Raw genomic sequence first — 19,808 nt, forward strand, 5'->3', positions numbered from 1 at the left:
AATAGTGATAGGGGATTCAATGGTAATGCCAAAAATTGCTGGTCATGGGAATGTGGGAAGGGAGGACTTTGAGATAATCTCTATCACTAGGGGGTTAGTGCTGGACAGGCTAATGGGACTCAAGGTAGACAAGTCCCCTGGTCCGGATGAAATACATCCCAGGGTATTAAAAGAGATGGCGGAAGTTATAGCAGATGCATTCGTTATAATCTACCAAAATTGTCTCTGGGCTCTGGGGAGGTACCAGCGGATTGGAAAGCAGCTAATGTAATGCCTCTGTTTAAAAAAGGGGGCAGACAAAAGGCAGGTAACTATAGGCCGGTTAGTTTAACATCTGTAGTGGGGAAAATGCTTGAAACTATCATTAAGGAAGAAATAGCGGGACATCTAGATAGGAATAGTGCAATCAAGCAGACGCAACATGGATTCATGAAGGGGAAATCATGTTTCATTAATTTACTGGAATTCTTTGAGGATATAACGAGCATGGTGGATAGAGGTGTACCGATGGATGTGTGATGTATTTAGATTTCCAACAGGCATTCGATAAGGTGCCACACAAAAGGTTACTGCAGAAGATAAAAGTACGCGGAGTCAGAGGAAATGTATTAGCATGGATCGAGAATTGGCTGGCTAACAGAAAGCAGAGAGTTGGGATGAATGGGTCCTTTTCGGGTTGGAAATCGGTGGTTAGTGGTGTTAGTGGTGTGCCACAGGGATCGGTGCTGGGACCACAACTGTTTACAATATACATAGATGATCTGGAAGAGGGGACAGAGTGTAGTTTAACAAAATTTGCAGATGACACAAAGATTAGTGGGAAAGCGGGTTGTGTAGAGGACACAGAGAGGCTGCAAAGAGATTTAGATAGGTTAAGCGAATGGGCTAAGGTTTGGCAGATGGAATACAATGTCGGAAAATGTGACGTCATCCACCTTGGGGGGGGAAAAAACAGTAAAAGGGAATATTATTTGAATGGGGAGAAATTACAACATGCTGCGGTGCAGAGGGACCTGGGGGTCCTTGTGCATGAAACCCAAAAAGTTAGTTTGCAGGTGCAGTAGGTAATCAGGAAGGCGAATGGAATGTTGGCCTTCATTGCAAGAGGGATGGAGTACAAAAGCAGGGAGGTCCTGCTGCAACTGTATAGGGTATTGGTGAGGCCGCACCTGGAGTACTGCGTGCAGTTTTGGTCACCTTACTTAAGGAAAGATATACTAGCTTTGGAGGGAGTACAGAGGCTGATTCCGGAGATGAGGGGGTTACCTTATGATGATAGATTGAGTAGACTGGATCTTTACTCGTTGGACTTCAGAAGGATGAGGGGTGATCTTGTAGAAACATTTAAAATAATGAAAGGGATAGACAAGATAGAGGCAGAGAGGTTGTTTCCACTGGTCGGGGAGACTAGAACTAGGGGGCACAGCCTTAAAATACAGGGGAGCCAATTTAAAACCGAGTTGAGAAGGAATTTTATCTCCCAGAGGGTTGTGAATCTGTGAAATTCTCTGCCCAAGGAAGCAGTTGAGGCTAGCTCATTGAATGTATTCAAGTCACAGATAGATAGATTTTTAACCAATAAGGGAATTAAGGGTTATGAGGAGCGGGCGGGTAAGTGGAGCTGAGTCCACGGCCAGATCAGCCATGATCTTGTTGAATGGCGGAGCAGGCTCGAGGGGCTAGATGGCCTACTCCTGTTCCTAATTCTTATGTTCTTATGTTCCTCCCCTCTCTTTCTCTCCCCTCCTTCCTCCCCTCTCTTTCTCTCCCCCCACACTCTTTCTCTTTCTCTTCCGCCCCACCCCCTCTATTTCTCTCTCTCTCTTGCGCTTCCCCCCTCTCTCTCGCCCCTGGTGCCCAGCTTTTCTGTTTGGAGAAAATTTAAGTAAGCACTTTACACTAGCAACATTTGGGTGAGTGCCTAATCCTAAATACTGGAGAATTTTTTTTTTGGTGCAGTGTGTGTATGTTAAGTGAGAGTTAATTGTTCTGTCAGTGGTTTTTTTCGCCCGCTGACAGAGTCCAGGAATATTATTTCATGCACTTGCTGTGTCTTGGATGCTTTACAATTGAGCAGTAATGTTGCTGAGCCAGTTATTATGCTATTTACCAAGCAATTAGTGAGCTTAAACCTGCAACAGTTGGGTAATACTCCCCATGTAGTGCATATGCCTCTAGTGTTTTGTTATGATTGGCTCAGGTAAAAGTGTCAAAAATCTGATGTGCCTCTGGGCATCAGCTCATGACCATAATGAGAATAATTTTGCTTTTTATTACTTAAAAAAACAGCTTGTGTTGATCTAACTATTTACATGAATACCACTTGTTCTTTTCATAGCAGCTTAAAAATACCTGTACATACATAGTGAACCATAGAACAGGTCAAATATATTTTTAAACTGAGGATGCGATCATTTGGGGAGGGCTAACAAGGCAAGGGAATACACATTAACTGATAGGACACTGAGAAGTGTCGAGGGACATTGGAGTGCATGTCCACAGATCCCTGAAGGGAGCAGGCCAGGTAGATAAGGTGGTTAAAAAGGCATACAGAATATTTGCCTTTATTAGCCGAGGCATAGAATACAAGAGCAGAGAGACTATGCTTAAACTGTATAAAACACTAGTTAGGCCATAGCTAGAGTAGTGTGCAGTTTTAGTTACCACAGTGCAGGAAAGATGTGATTGCATTCGAGAGGGCACAGAGGAGCTTTATGAGGATGTTGCCTGGACTGGAGAATTTTAGCTATGAGAAAAGATTGGATAGGCTGGCTTGGTTTTCTTTGGAACGGAGGAGGCTAAGGGGAGACCTTATTGAGGTGTATAAAATTATGAAGGGCCTAGATCGAGTGGATAGGAAGGACCTATTTCCCTTATCAGGGGCATCGATTTAAAGTAATTGGTAGGAGATTTGGAAGGGATTTGAGGGGAAATTTCTTCACCCATAGGGTGGTGGGGGTTTGGAAATCACTGCCTGAAAGGGTGGTACAGGCAGAAACTTTCACATTTAAAAAGCGCTTAGATTTGCACTTGAAGTGCCGTATCTTACAAGGCTTCGGACAAGAGCTGGAAAGTGGGATTAGGCTAGATAGCACTTTGTCGGCAGGTGTGGATATGATGGGCTGAAATGGCCATCTTCCGTGCTGTAAATTTCTATGATTCTATAACATACCTAAGCAGATGATGTGTTGGTGCAAAAATGAGTTTGTACATAGCAAATACAAGAAAAATGTTTGAAAGAAAAAAACTGCAAAAGATGGAAATCTGAAATAAAAGCAGAAAATGCTAGAAATGCAGAATCTGGAAAAGTAAACCTATGGTAACATTTTGAGTTCTGACAAAGGGCATATAATCTAAAATGTTAATATACCTTTATTTGTATGTTGGACCTGCAGTGTATTACCAGTATTTTCTGTTTTTGGTTTCCAATACATTTGAGTATTGCTTGTCATATTGGAGATACCATAAGCTTGGGCACATATTCATGATCAACTTCGTGCTCTTTTGCACTGTAATGGAAAAATGATGAAATGTAGAAATATTCCTGAAGTGGCGCTATCGAAGTCCTGTGCTCATTTCACAAAGTAAATGCACCTAATCCCACAGTACCCTTTTTTGAATTCCCAATTTGAAATCCTGTATTTTGTGGAAAAGTCAGATTTAAACATTCCATGTTAATAGAATAAATTTCAGCAGGGGGAATAATTTTATTTGTATTTGTGATACAATACGCAAGAGGACCCAAAAGATGGTGAACATTACCTGAGTAGGGAAAAAAACACTGATTGGTTTGGATAGCAGTACTGACATGTTAATTGATCATTTAATCTGAATAAAGGGGGAAAGGACTAATCAAGCCAAGTTTCCTGCAAAGTTATATCCGGATACCTGCTGCACGTCTACATACTTGTATCTAGCAAAGTGAATGATCATTGGTGGTGTGGCCAAAACAATCATCTATTCTCAAATCTTAAATGATCCCTTCGCAACTCCTCAGATAATGAAGCAGTCCGTGCCCGCATGCAGCAAGACCTGGACAACATTCGGGCTTGGGCTGATAAATTGCAAGTAACATTCGCACCACACAAGTAGCAGATAATGATCTCTCCAACAAGAGAGAGTCTGGCCACCACCTCTTGACATTCAACGGCATTACCATTACTGAATCCCCCACCATCAATATCCTGCGGGGCAGGGGGGTCACTATTGACCAGAAACTTGATTGGACCAGCCACATAAATACTTTGGCTGCAAGAGCAGATCAGAGGCTGGGTATTCTGTGGTGAGTGTCTCACTTCCTGACTCCCCAAAGCCTTTCCCACCATCTACAAGGCACAAGCCAGGAGTGTGATGAAATACTTTCCACTTGCCTGGATGAGTGCAGCTCCAACAACATTCAAAGCTCAGCAGGATCCAGGTCGCAGCAGCACAATTGATTGGCATCCCATCCACCACCTCAAACACTCACTCCCTCCACCACTGGCACACCGTGGCTGCAGTGTGTACCATCTCCAAGATGCACTGCAGCAACTCAGCAATGCTTCTTCGAAAGCTCCTCCCAAACCCGTGACCTCTACCACCTAGAAGGACAAGGGCAGCAGGTGCACGGGAACACCATCACTGCAAGTTCCCCTCCAAGTCACACACCATACTGAATTGAAAATATATTGTCGTTCCTTCATCGTCACGGGGTCAAAATCCTGGAACTCCCTCCTTTACATCACTGTGGGAGTGCTTTCACCTCACTGGCTGGCAGTGGTTCAAGAAGGTGGCGAGGGCAATTAGGGATGGGTAATAAATGTTGGCATTGCCAGCGATGCCCACATCCCAAGAATGAAAGCAGGAAAAAATCTTATAGGAAATGTACAGAATTCTGTGCTACTATTTTCATTTTAATCTTAAGTGATCTATGCTGTAGCCCAGAGCAATAAATGATAAACACTGATGCATTTAAGGGGCAGCTATGTAACCACGAGAGAGAAAAGAATCGAGGGATATGCTAATGGGTTAGATAAAGAGGGGTAGGAGTAGGCTTGTGTGGAACATAAACATCGGCATAGACCATTTGGGTCGAATGGCCTGTTTCTGTGCAGTCGACTACGTAATATTAGTATGTAATAACTAGATGCCCATAGTACCCACATGGGGTACTTGTTTCTCTTCAGGGCATCCTGGGGTTTTCTTTTTGGCACTCTATGCATTTATCTTGGCTTCCACAGTCCTACATGCTATTCTTTTAAATTTCAGGTCATTTTATGCACCAACCGACTTTTTCTGATGTTGTGAAAACTCAGACTAGGCAGTAATGTTGGGTTTTCTGTTAAAAGTCACCTCCCAGCAGTTTGGGGAGAAACCTTCCAATTGCTTCTTCATGAACAAAAACAGCTGATGTAGGATCACTATTAACATGGATTGTAATTATTTACTCCCAAGAGCAATATTAAGAGGATGGACAAAAGTAATGCCTAATCCATTTAATACCACTACACACACACTTACTCTCTTTAGTGCATGTTTCACTTCGAATACCAAGAAGAGATTATTTCCCCAAGGGAACATAAAATTATAGGAAGAAGGAAAGATCATACAATCTTATGCACCTGCAACACTCTTGGTCATTTTGCATAAGCAGCTGATCCATAAGCTCTTGTTCTATTTATACTTGAATTGAAATAGTTTTTTTTTTTGTTTGTATGTAATTGCTTGAGAAAAATCTTCAAATGCTGTTACAACACACTATCTTTGCTAGTCGTTGTCCTTTTACAGAACCCATTCAGACTTTTTCATCGCATTCCTGGCCCCTGAAAGGAAGATTGCACATTTCTCTCCCTGTTGCCATTGAACTATAGCCCCCCTTACAGGAGGCAGGATCTCCTCCAGTACACTGAATTGTGGAAGTTTTCCTTATAAATCGGCAAGCTTGCAATATATTACAGAACTTTGCAGAATTTGTGAAACTGAAGGTTGAACAACATTGTGATTCATTATGCCTTTGACGCGAGTGTTCTCGATTCCATCCCGCAGCATGCCACCCACCACCAACTCGGTGAAACTCCAACGTTGCACGAGGTAGGCAAAGCCATAAAATAGCTGAAGAATAACAAGGCTACGGGTGCGGATGGAATCCCTGCTGAGGCGCTAAAATATGGTGGAGAGAAGCTGTTGGTGCGGATACATGACCTCATCTCTCTCATCTGGAGGGAGGAGAACATGCCGGGAGATCTCAGAGATGCGGTGATTGTGACCATCTTTAAAAAGGGGGACAAGTCCGACTGTGGCAACTACAGGGAAATCTCCCTGCTTTCAGCCACTGGGAAAGTTGTCGCTCGAATTCTCCTCATTCGTCTTCTCCCTGTGGCCGAGGAGCTCCTCCCGGAATCACAATGTGGATTTCGTCCCCTACGCGGCACAACAGACGTGATCTTTGCAGCGTGGCAGTTGCAGGATTAATGTAGGGAACAGCGCCAGCCCTTATATATGGCCTTTTTCGATCTTACAAAGGCCTTTGACACTGTCAACCGTGAGGATCTATGGAGCGTCCTCCTCCGTTTCAGATGCCCCCAAAAGTTTGTCAACATCCTTCGCCTGCTTCACAATGGCATGCAGGCCGTGATCCTTACCAGGGAATCCATTACAGACCCAATTCACGTCTGCACCGGGATCAAACATGGCTGCGTCATCACTTAAACCCTCTTCTCAATCTTCCTCGCTGCCATGCTCCACCTCACAATCAACAAGCTCCCCGCTGGAGTGGAACTAAACTACAGAACCAGTGGGAAGTTGTTTAACCTACGCTGCCTCCAGACCAGGTCCAAGATCACCCCGACCTCTGTCGTTGAGCTGCAGTATGCGGACGACGCCTGCGTCTGTGCACATTCAGAGACTGAACTCCAGGATATAGTCAATGTATTCACTGAGGCATATGAAAGCACGGGCCTTACGCTTAACATCCGAAAGACAAAGGTCCTTCACCAGCATGTCATCACCGCACAGTACTGCCCTCCAATCATCAAGATCCACGGCGTGGCCCTGGACAACGTGGACCATTTCCCATATCTCGGGAGCCTCTTATCAACAAAGGCAGACATTGATGCGGAGATTCAGCATCGCCTCCAGTGCACCAGCGCAGCCTTCGGCCGCCTGCGGAAACGAGTGTTTGAAGACCAGGCCCTCAAATTTACCACCAAACTCATGGTCTACAGGGCTGTAGTAATACCTGCCCTCCTGTATGGGTCTGAGGCATGGACGATGTACAGAAGGCACCTCAAGTCGCTGGAGATATATCGCCAACGATGTCTCCGCAAGATCCTGCAAATCTCCTGGGAGGACAGGCCCAACATCAGTGTCCTCGACCAGGCTAACATCCCCAGTATTGAAGCACTGACCACACTCGATCAGCTTTGCTGGGCAGGCCACATAGTTCGCATGCCAGATACGCGACTCCCTAAGCAAATGCTTTATGCGGAGCTCCTTCATGGTAAACGAGCCAAAGGAGGACAGCAGGAACATTATAAGGACACCCTCAAAGCCTCGCTGGTAAAGTGCGACATCACCACTGACACCTGGGAGACCCTGGTCGCAGACCGCCCAAGATGGAGAAAGTCCATCCGGGAGGGTGTTGAGCTCTTTGAGTCTCGATTCAAGGAGCGTGCAGAGACCAGGCGCAGGCAGCGGAAGGAGCGCGCAACAAACCAGCCCTACCGACCCCTTCCCTCGACGAACGTCTGTCTCACCTGTAACAGGGTCTGTGGCTCTCGTATCGGACTGTTAAGCCATCAAAGAGCTCACTTTCGGAGTGGAAGCAAGTCCTCCTCGATTCCGAGGGACTACCTATGAGATGATGGTGCTGTTCCACCAATCAAAGTAAATGGAAAGTCAATATATTTTCTATTTTGTTATTGGCTCCATTTACTTTTTCAAATTATTTTTACCAAAGTAGAGTTTGCTATCAAGAAAATCTGCAGCTGAACACTAACCGAGTTCCTAACTCTAATAGATGCATTTTGCTCTCAGGACTTAGCTCGGTTAGATCCCAGGACAGTTACTGTTTTATCCATTCCAAATATGAGGAATTTATAATGCTAATTGAATATAAATGCTAGCATGTGGCATTTTCTGAGCATATTTTGTGAGTAATGCATTTTAACTCCTTCACTAGAACCATCTTGAATTACAAACTCTAATTTTAGCTGGAAGTTTGAACTTTTGGCCTTTCAAGATTGTTTCTAATCACTTTCGTTTTTATATAACCTGAAGCTTCCATTGTTGTTTTTTTCCCGTCATTGATAGGTTGCTAACAGAATTCTATGAGGCAGAAGATGAAAAGGAGCGATGCAAATTTCCTGGAGAAGGCCGCAAATCACAGTTGAGCCTTATGAGGACTCTACCATCCCTGCTCTTCCTTGGTGGTCTGACAGTCCCCATGCTCCTCACAGAATCTGGAAGGAAGATTTATATGAAGACCTGGATTTATGGAACTTTAGTGGGCTGGCTATGGGTTAATATTAGACCCTAAAATTCCATCCTTTGATGCAAGTTCTAATTATTTAGAATACCCTAATGTAATTGCTTGTATAGCATTTTTTTGGAAGTTACCTGTAAAATGGGATTTCAAAATTGCTGTTGAAGAAATTTTATATTCTAATAAAAAACATTTGCCTTAATGATTGAAATGAACATATTCCAGTAATGTATCTGTGTAGTATGGCTGTAATGTAGTGGTAATAGTTTACCTGCTCAATGTAGTTTTAAAGCCCCGACGTGTTTCTGTGCAGTTTGAAGAACAAATTATTGTAGGCTGTTTAAAGAATTCATATGGTGTGGGATTGAATCCTATTGAGAACTGGGAAAGCGTTTGATTTGACATTACAAGTAGCTACAGGCTGTACTGTTTCGATGGGCAAACACTGATGTATTACAGTATTTGCTTACATTGAATCTGTTACTTTATGCTGTACATTACATGAAAAGACTTTTTAATTGTTTGTTTTCAGAATGCATCATTGAATTTTGTTCTGAATTAAGGGTGTTTTTAGAACCAGCCGATAGTGATGGTGCTCTAAATGATGAAAAAGGTAATTAAGTGATTCATGGTCCTTTCTACTACTCTGGCTAAGTGTAGTATCTTTAAAATCACGCTTTCAAAAACATTTCCAGTACGATGAAATTGCTTTGAAGCATGGTTTACCTGTGGGGGAAAAAAACAATGCAATTATAAGCGTGGCTGTGAAAGATGGATAAAATGCTTAATTTTAGTTGCTGACTGCTTAGTTTTGTGAACTAATGGTGATTTTTAAAAAAAATATAATTACTGTGGCATTTCAGATGGTATATATGTACTAAATGTACATAAATGGTCAAGTTGTTGGACTGAAACAATTTGTTGTCATCAGTTGTATTCATACATCACCTTGAATACCATCATCTGACATACAATACGATGAAGATAAAGCACTGGGAAATGAGTGAGTTACAGTACATGTTGACCTTCGTGTGGATAAATGGTTAAGAATCTACTGCTTGTCTGTTTAGTCATTGAGTTGCTTAGTGATTGTGAACTGTTCTTAACTATGTGATTCCTTGATGTGCCGTTTACTGTATTTACAGAAAGCATGTGCCTTTTGCCTGTTACTGACTGGTTCATTCTCCACACTGGTACTGATGACAGTCTTAATACAGGCATATTAGAAATGCATCACAATTATAACTTGCAACTGGACTTGCTTGTGGAAAAGCCGGTACTCCCTCTAGTGGGCCAAGAAAGCTAGACTAAATCTTTCCTTGTGGTTTCTCAGATTTTTGTTTTTCTACATGCAGTATGTACAGTAAAGCCCACTTTATCCAAATGTACAAATCCAAAGTTTTTAATCTTGCTCAAAGTTTATAATTCCTAAGTGTACTATTTGAGTGCACCTGCTGTTGGAATAGTGCTTATGAATGCTGAATAGTTAAACCCACTCTTAATTTTACTTACCTCAAACACAATTCAAGCAAAGTAAATATTTATAATAATTTTTGGGTGTTATCACTGGCATGATTACATATCCTGAATTTCTTTCCCCAAGAGCACAACAGTGAGCTAATGGAAAGTGTTATCAATGTTTTTACATATTTTCAGGATAATTCAAATGGTGCAATGCCAATGTGATTAATCATAGTTTCTTATAAGTAATAAAATAAAAATCACCTTTAATGCAGGTTGGTTTATTCTGATGTTCAATTTTTAAAAGCACATTTGTTTTAATAGACAGTATGTTTACAACATTTATCACAGTACCATATACTTGCATGCATATTGGTTTTAATATTTTCTTTTACAGCTTTTTTTAAGCATTATAATTTGTGTAACACATGTTGCATAAATAAATTCTAAATGATTAAAGTATAATGTCGCCATATCTGTTGTTCATTTTCACTATCCAAAATGAAAAAGTATTTAAACATGTTCTGCCTACTTGTATTCTATTTTATAGATAACATATTTTAAATGATAGCAATAGAAAGTTATTGGGGATATTCTCAAGCTCCTATTGTAAATTAGCTAAAATCTGGAATCCCTCAAAGATCTCATTTTGCTGCATTACTGAGACCGTATTCTCTAGGTATAGATGGTCATTAAACATGCAGTCAGGCAGTAGATTTTAAAATCCCTGAATGTAATGTGCATTTTCTTTTTTAAATAATTGGAAAATGTTGCCATCTAGCTGCAGAATAAGAAAAATGTTTTCTTTCACTATCACCCAAATTGCGTAGGTCTGTCAGGCAACCAAAGGGAAGTGTGTAGGGATGCCTCTTCTAAGTGTCTTTTGACTCTTATCGAAAAGGTAACTCCCTTTCCCATGTGATCTGGTCCCAACTCATTTTAGTTCAGTCTTGGTTTAGTTTTTTAATTCTGGCTTCAACCAGATAAATCAGCAAGATCTTCCCGGAAACAAGATATAACTTGTGCATTCTCATGGATTTTATATTCACATTGTAAATTCTGCCAAAAATTCTAAATGAGGCCTGAGAAACAGCTCCTGTGGTTTGAAGAACTCGAAACGAATACTGGCTGACGGTCAGGCTACAAATCTTCCTGTTCCCACTCAGCAAGAATTGGCAAAGAAACATTAGGGAAGAGGTTGAAGAATTTTCTGCTGCAACAAATTACCCAAGTTAGCAGCGCTACTCAATCTCTGTTTTTGAATCAAAATTAGCTTCAGATGGACATGTGGATCTGGAATGGATTTGTTCTCTGTATTGGTTGAGATGCTCTGTGGTCAAGTGGATGTATAGATGGCCATGAATCTGACTCTTGTCCTTGATACCATGACGGAACAGTTGTACACAAGTTCCATTAATGTAATGCCTCTTAGGATTTAATGATGACCTGTTGCCAAATTAGGCATTTCCCCTCAAGTAGATAAATAAAAACGCACACTACTGCTGGAAGCATCGTTGAAAACTATTATCATGTCCTCAAACTATTCTGTACCTCTTCGACTTTGCAGTTGCTGCAAGGATTCAGTGACATTGTATAATGCAGAATATACCACAAAAGGCCTTGTATTATGGCAGCAGTGTCAGTTGATACTTGCAGGTGATGGGTGAGATTGTCTGGATTCTCAACTCCAACAAGTTAAAAATTTGTATCCTCAGGTATATCGGAGTCTGGTGACCAGGGACCAAGGTTCTCATGGAAAATGGTATGATGGAACCTATACCAGGTTTGTCATGAAAGGAAAGATTTTGAGCAGGTTACTTGTCAGCCTCCAGTATGAACAAATCTCATTTGAAAAAGTAACGGAGCGATCTTCCAAATTGGGATTACTGTCATACTTTGTCCCCACAGGAGATGCTGTAACAACACTTACTTTGTTTCAGTCAGCAGCTATACTGTGTTGATCTGTATTAAACCAATAACAAAACTATAGATCTACATTCTCGAACAATTATAGAACTGCTTAATATTCAGTGCCCCAATATATTTACACAGGATATACGGCACAGAAACGGCATTTGGCCCAACCAATCCATGCCGGCCTTTATGCTGCACTCAAGCATTCTCCCGTCTTTCCTCATCTAAATCTATCAGCATAACCCTCTATTCCCTTCTCCCTCATATGCTTGTCTAGCCTCCCCTTAAATGTATCTATACTATTTGCTTCAACCACTCCCTGTGATAGTAAGTTCCACATTCTTACCACTCTTGGGGTAAAGAAGTTTCTTCTAAATTTCCATTGGATTTTTTGGTGACTGTCTGATATTGATGGCTTCTAGTTATGCTCTTCCCCACAAGTGGAAACAATCTCTCTCTATCCACTCTTATCAAAACCTTTCAACATTTTAAAGACCTCTATAGGCCATCCCCTAGCCTGTTCTTCCTTTCCTGATATGTGTGTACCCTCGTATTATTGGTGGTATCCTCTTAAATCTTCTCTGTGTCCTCTCAAGTACCTCTATATCCTTTTTATAATATGGTGACCAGAACTGTAGGCAGTACTCTAAGGGGGAGAAATTCACTCGCTCCATTTGGGGCACTAATTTTTAAAAGTTTGAAAAGTTAGCACCAGGCGCTAATGATTTCAAACTTTTAAAAAAAATTTGCCGTTTCCACTCCAAGAAGGAAGTGGAGCGCTAAATCAAGTACCAAGCTTCCTTCTTGGAGCGCTAATGGCAGCTGGCGGGGCAGAGACTTCAGCTGCGCTGTACACTGGGCCTGTGTAGTGCTGCCACGTTCAAAGGCTCCTTAATATTTATATTTTTGCAAAATACACTGACAGCAGTATACTGTTGATAACCAGGGATCACAGATCAACGAAGAAAATAATTTAACACCTTGTAGTTCATCTATCTCCCATCGTGCATCCAGCTGCTTCATAAATGGTTACAGGGTTTTCACCTCCCTACCATCAACAACAACAACTTGTATTTATATAGTACCTTTAACATAGTGAAACATCCCAAGGTACTTCACAGGAGTATTGAGATAAGAAATTGGACACCGAGCCGCATAAGTATAAATTAGTGCAGGTCAAAGAGGTATGTTTTAAGGAGCGTCTTAAAGGAGGAAAGAGAGGCGGAGAGGTTTTAGGCAGAGTGTTCCAGAGCTTAGGGCCCAGGCAACAGACGGCAGCGTCCCCAATGGCTGCGCTGGCCGGGAGGGGGGGTGGAGGTGGCTGGCTGGAGGAGGAGGTTACATGGAGAGATTTGAAAATAAGGATGAGAATTTTGAAATCGAGGCGTTTAACCAGAAGCCAATGTAAATCCGCGAGAACAGGGGTGACGGGTGAGCGGGACTTGGTACGAGTTAAGACACAGGCAGCCAAGTTTTGGATCATCTTTAGTTTATGTAGGGTAGAATATGGGACACCAACGATGAGTGCATTGGAATAGTCAAGTCTAGAAATAACAAAGGCATGGATGAGGGCTTCAGCAGCAAATGAGCTTGCGGCAAGGACAGAGACGGTCGATGTTACGGAAGTGGAAAGCTTATGTGGTCGAAAGCTCATTTCAGGGTCAAATATGACACCAAGGTTGCGAACAGTCTGGTTCAGCCTTTGGGAGAGGGATGGCGTTTGTGGCCGGGACCGAGAACAACGGCTTTGGTCTTCCCAATATTCAATTGAAGAAAATTCCTGCTCGTCCAGAACTGGATGTCGGCCAAGCAGTCTGACAATTTAGAGACCGTGGAGAGAGCGAGAGAAGTGATAATGAGGTAGGGCTGGGTGTCATGAGCGTACATATGGAAAATGACAGTGTTTTCGGATGATGCCACCCAGGCATGTAGATGAGAAATGGGAGGGGGCCAAGGATAGATCCTTGAGGGACTCCAGAGACAACGATGCGGGGGTGGGAAGGGAAGCCATTGCAGGTGATTCTCTGGCTACGATTAGATTACAATTACCAAGTAGTTGATCATCATTTATATGAAGAACATCCTGACTTCTGTCCTTAATTTGTCTTTTATTTGTTTAAACATTCATGTAAGAGGAGGCTAGATAAGCATGTGAGAGAACGGAATAGAGGGTTATGCCGATAGAATTAGATGAGGAAGAATGGGAGAAGGCTCGAGTGGCACACAAATGTCGGTATGGACTGGTTGGGCCGAATGCATATTCCAAGGAGTTACTCTATGTAATGTGAATCCCCTCGCCCTACTGTCGCACTTTATTTTGAAGTAGTGTTCCTAATTCATTAACAGTATACTGTTTACTATCTTGTCTACCTCAAAAGTCACTGTTCCCTCAGTCGCTTTTTTCAAAGCTGAAAAGCCCAAGCTTCTTCAAATCTTTCCTCACAACTCAAATCTCTGATGCTATGTGTAATGTCTGTAAGCTTATAATGTTTGTAGCTCCACACTGTGAATGTGGACATATTGTGTACTGCAACTGCAGAGTAATGATTAAACAGAACAGGCACCTTCCGGAGACTTCCGAAAGAGCTGCCTGCCATTTTAGGAAGCTGTGTGTGCTTGTGCTCTGTGAATACATCACATTTGGCGACGAGGATGGGATTTTTCGGATGATTTAAAGTTAAAATTTTGTTGGTGAAGGCTTCAGCCAGCCGACAGAGACTTTGGAAGTTTCTGTCTTTGGAAAAAAAGCTAGAAAAATCTGAGGTAAAATACAGCACACGGTGTAAACAGCTAGAGATTAAAATGGCAGGTGTAATCGGATATTTGGGAGAATATAGACACGACTGGGAACGTTTTAAAGCGTATGTGGATCGGCTAGAAATGTATTTCACTACAAATAACATAATCGAAGTTCCAGACAATGCAGTCCAGAACCAGGCGCTGTTGAAGCGTAAAAGAGCGATCTTCTTATCGGAGGCGGGTCCAGCATTGTACGAAACCCTTGTTGTAAATCTGCTTGTGCCTGACGAGCCAAAGGACACAACACTTAGAGATTTTAACAAAGCTGGAGCAGCACTATAACCCCAAACTGTTAGAAATTGCTGAAAGCTATCCTTTCGGGATTCGGAATCAAAAGGCTGATGAAAGTATCGGTGATTACATCATAGCATTAAAAAAGCTAGCGATGCAGTGTAATCTTGGAAACTTATGGGATCGTTTTGTTTGTGGGGTGAAAAATGATGTGATCAGAAGGAAGTTATTGACGACGGATGACTTGACTTTTGAGATTGCTTGTCAGACAGCGAGGTCGATGAGCATGGCCGAACAATATTCCCGAGAATTAAATAATGATTACGGTTGTCAGTCAACGGAGGTAATCGTGAACTAGATGAGGAGTCCAAGTCATGTTTGACTATAAATACTCATCTAGGCTGATATCAATTTAATAGGCTACTGTTTGGAGTGTCTTCCGCCCCTGCCATATTCCAAGGAGTGATGAACCAGATTTTGCAAGGTATTGAAGGGGTAGTATGTTATTTGGATGACATACTAATTTCAACACCAAATAGGCAAATTCATAACATTTTGAATGAAGTCCTCAAACAGTTAGAGAAGCACAGAGTATGAGTGTCTGCTCGTAAGTGTGAGTTATTTAAAAACTCAGTGGAGTACTTAGGGTACAGAGTAGACAAAGATGATTTACATCCAACCATGGAAAAATTGGATGCAATTAGAAATGCACCCACTCCCAGGAATGTCACTGAACTTGTTCATGCTTGGGTCTTTTGAACTATTATGGGAAGTTCCTACCAAATTTGGCTACAGTATTACATCCACTGAATGAACTTTTGAAAAAGCAGGTCCATTGGAAGTGGTCAAAAGAATGCGATACAGCATTCAAGAAGTGCAAAAGCAATTTGGTAGAGAGTACCATGTTCGTTCACTATGACATATCTAAGGAGATTAAGCTAGCATGTGATGCCTCTCCATATGGAGTTGGGGCAGTGATCCCTCATGTATCACGTAGTGGGGAGGAGAGACCAATTGCTTTTGCTTCACGCACTCTCAGTGCCAGTGAGAGTAATTATGCGCAAATTGAAAGGGAAGCTTTGGCATTCATTTTTGGGGTCAAGAAATTTCACAAATACTTGTATGGTCGTAAGTTTACTATCGTTACGGACCATAAGCCCCTAACAGCAATCCTCCATCCAAAGTCCCCAGTTCCAACATTAGCTGCAGCCTGAATGTAGAGATGGGCTTTGATTTTGTCAGCATATATATATGATATTGAATACAGACCATCAGCTGATCACAGTAATGCTGATGCAATGTCTAGATTGCCTTCCCCATCACAAGTTACATCCATTAGGGAAGAAGTGTTTTATTTTTCATACATTGATGAACTGCCAGTCACAGCTGAAGAGATTGGTAGAGCAACCAAACGTGACCCAGTGATGTCAAAGGTGTATGAGTATAGTGCAAATGGATGGCCAAACCAGGTAACAGACAAAGATACACATCCATTCTTCATTCGTAGGAATGAATTATCAGTTGATAAAGATTGTATCGTGTGGGGTGTCAGAGTGGTAATACCAAATAAATTCAGGTCCAAATTATTAGGAGACCTCCATGACCAGCACCTGGGAATGTGCTTGACCAAGAGTTTTGCAAGCAGTTATTTATGGTGGCCAGGTCTTGATAAAGATATAGAGTACATCGTGAGTCAGTGTACGGCATGTCAATCGGTAAGCAAGCAACCACCACCAGTACCATTACAGCCATGGAAATGGCCTCCCAGGGTGTGGCAAAGGCTACATATTGATTTTGCTGTTAGAAGGACAACAATTGTTCATTGTGAGTGATAGCCATTCGAAGTGGTTTGAGGTGTTTCCAATGTGGAAAATAACAAGTAAAACATTGGGCATTTTGCAAAAATTATTTTCTGCATTTGGCCTCCCTGAAGAAATTGTTTCGGATAATGGACCACAATTTTGTTCAGAAGAATTTGCACAATTCACAAGCAAAAATGGTGTGAAACATACCAAGGTTCCACCATACCACCCTGCTTCGAATGGTGCAGCAGAGCGCACTGTACAAATTATAAAACGTTCCCTCATAAAACAAATGTTAGATCCTAATCCAAGGAAATGACAGTTGTCATTGGATCACAAATTGGCTAATTTTTTGATTTACATATCGATATACTCCTCATACAACTATTGGTAGAACACCAGCAGAGTTGTTTCTCAAACGACAGCCACGAACCAGATTCTCGTTGTTAAAGCCAAATTTGGCACAGTCTGTAGAAGAGACACAATTAAAACAGAAAGAGAATCATGATAAAGGTAGAGTAAAAGAGAGAAGTGTGAAATTAAACCAGAAGGTGAGAGTGAAGAACCATCACCATAAATGGTTAAAGTGATTACCAGGAAGAGTGGTGAAGATATGTGGTCCTCGCACATATTTGGTAAAGAAATTTGATAATGGACAAGTTAGGTTTGTTCATATTGATCATATTTTACCTACAGATATGGAAGGAGTTGAAGGTGGGAATGATTCAATTATTTCTGACTCATCAGATAGTTTTGATATACCAGTAGCAAATCCTAAATTCAATGTACTGGAAACAAATCCAGGAGAGAATCAGAATGAAAGTCTGAGTCCGAGTCAGGAAAACAAAGAGCCTGAGGTTAGAGTGAGTTCAAATAAAAAATCAAGGAAATTCCGTGGAGGAAAACGTTCCTCAGGATGAGCCTTGAATGAGTTTAGATTCGAGACCATGTTTGGAAGGTTCTGTTCGTGAGCGAAGGTATCTTCTTCGAAACAGAAAACAAGTGGTAAAGTTAAATTTGTAAATATGGAAAAAAATAAGTCTATATCCTGTGTTATGTATAAACATGAAAGTTATGTATGATGTTTGTTATGATGGCTTCTTCATTAGGGGAGGGAGAAGTGTAATGTCTGTAAGCTTATAATGTTTGTAGCTCCACACTGTGGATGTGGACGTATTGTGTACTGCAGCTGCAGGGTTAATAATTAAACACAACAGGCACCTTCCGGAGACTTCCGAAAGAGCAACCTGCCATGTTAGGAAGCTGTGTGTGCTTGTGCTCTGTGAATATATCACATTATGAATCAGTCCTGTATCTCAATAACCAAAATTTGACACTGTACTCAAGGTGTGGGCTGATCAAAGCATTTTGGACAGGATTTCTGACTGTATTCACAGTTCAGCATTCTTCTTCAAAAGCAAACTATTGTGGATGTTGCAAATTTGAAATAAAAACAAATTGCTGGAAATACTCAGCATCTGCGGAGAGGGAAACAGAGTTCATGTTCCAGACCTTTCGTCAGAACTGGAAAACGTTAGAGATGTAACAGTTTTTAAGGAAGTCCAGAAGCAGGGAAAGGGGGAGGGGAGTGGAGGAAAGACCGAAAGGGAAGGTCTGTGATAGGGTGGAAAGCCGGAGTGATTAAATGATAAAAGGGATGATGTTGCAAGGCAAAAGGGAGTGGTACTGGACAAGTAAAGAAACAGGCCCAGAGGAACTGGAAATGGCAACAACAGAACCATTACCATCACCTGATGCCCAAAAAAATGGGAGTAGTGGTTATGATCGGAAATCTTTGAGCTCAATGTTGAGTCCGGAAGGCTGTAAAGTTGAGCTGTAGGAGGCAGAGGTCAGAGAGGGATAGAGAATTAAATTGGCAAACGACTGGAAGCTCGGTCACACTTGCAGACTGAACAGAGGTGTTCAGCAAAGCTATCACCCAAGCTGCATTTCATCTCCCCAATGTCAGAGTCTGCAGCAAATACAGATTACTAAATGCCTATTTCACCTGGAAAAGGAGTATTTGGGGCTATGGAAGGTGAGAAGGAAGGAGGTGAAAGGACAGGTGTTGCATTTCCTGCGCTTGCCATGCGAGGGCTGTTGGGGGTGATTGAGGAATGTACCAGGGTGTTATGGAGGGAATGGTTCCTTCGGAAAGCTGAAAGGAGAGGGGAGTGGAAGATGTGTTTGGTGGTGGCATTGCATGCTGCCTCTGTACTTGCTTAAAAACTGCTACATCTCTAACTTTTTCCACCTCTGACGAAAGGTCATTGACCTGAAACGTTAACTCTGTATCTCTCCACAGATGCTGCCAGACCTGCGGAGTATTTCCAGCATTTTCTGTTTTTCTTTCAGCATTCTATTTGCTTTGTTTGCTGTTTTACAGGGATCAGACATGCTGAGCAGTGAATCCATTAAAGCCCCTCAAAATCTTTCAACTCCCACCGCAGGGATTGTCCTGATGGTTCAGCAGAGACTACCACTGCTTTAAGCTTAAACAGTAACCTTTCGTGAGGAACTTTGTCAATTACTTTTGGATGTCGCGGTACACCATGTAATAAGATTTCCACAGTCCACTTAGGATGTTGCTTCTATATAAAAAAAAGGTTAATGAGGCTGGTCATTTCTGCTGAATCCATGCTGATGATATACAAGTGTTTAAATTTACTCCTAATCAGTTCCATTATTTTACACAGTATTGATATGTGACAAATACATTTGTGTAATTGTGTGGATCTGATTTGGTTACCCGTTTTGAAAATGGGTAACGTGCTAACCAGTTTTCAGTCTACCAGGACCTCCCCATTGTCCATTTGGCTTTCTCATCATAACTGGCAAAGCCGTTTCAATCTCACCCAACAGGAATTAATTAACATCTCAACAGTGCTGCCCTCTGAACAAGAAAAAATATCTACACATTATAGTTCAGAGTACCTAACTCTCCTCCCACTGGCTTATTTTGCCAAAAATTAGTCGTTCATTGAATTTAAAAACTATTAGTTTTAATTAATACTAACAATAGACATCATGTGTATTTAAATTTAGCATTCTTAATTACCATACATGCAAGTGAAAAGTCTTGTGAAAGTAAAATAATAAACAGAAGAGAGATACTTTTGGTGAAACTAAACTTATTTCTC

General features: G+C 41.7%; 1 protein-coding gene across 1 annotated transcript in view; it reads left to right on the forward strand.

Annotated features, from left to right (window-relative positions):
- The window catches only part of agpat5 (1-acylglycerol-3-phosphate O-acyltransferase 5 (lysophosphatidic acid acyltransferase, epsilon)), a 147,462-nt gene extending 137,149 nt beyond the window's left edge, over window positions 1–10,313 (forward strand). Inside the window, exon 8 of the mRNA XM_070884912.1 lies at window positions 8,290–10,313. Within this exon, the coding sequence (XP_070741013.1) occupies window positions 8,290–8,515 (226 nt within the window). The 3' untranslated portion in view covers window positions 8,516–10,313. The remainder of the gene's footprint in view (window positions 1–8,289) is intronic.
- Window positions 10,314–19,808: the final 9,495 nt, after the last annotated feature.

Source organism: Pristiophorus japonicus, chromosome 7 (genome assembly GCF_044704955.1).
Source record: "Pristiophorus japonicus isolate sPriJap1 chromosome 7, sPriJap1.hap1, whole genome shotgun sequence".
NCBI lineage: Eukaryota > Metazoa > Chordata > Chondrichthyes > Pristiophoridae > Pristiophorus > Pristiophorus japonicus.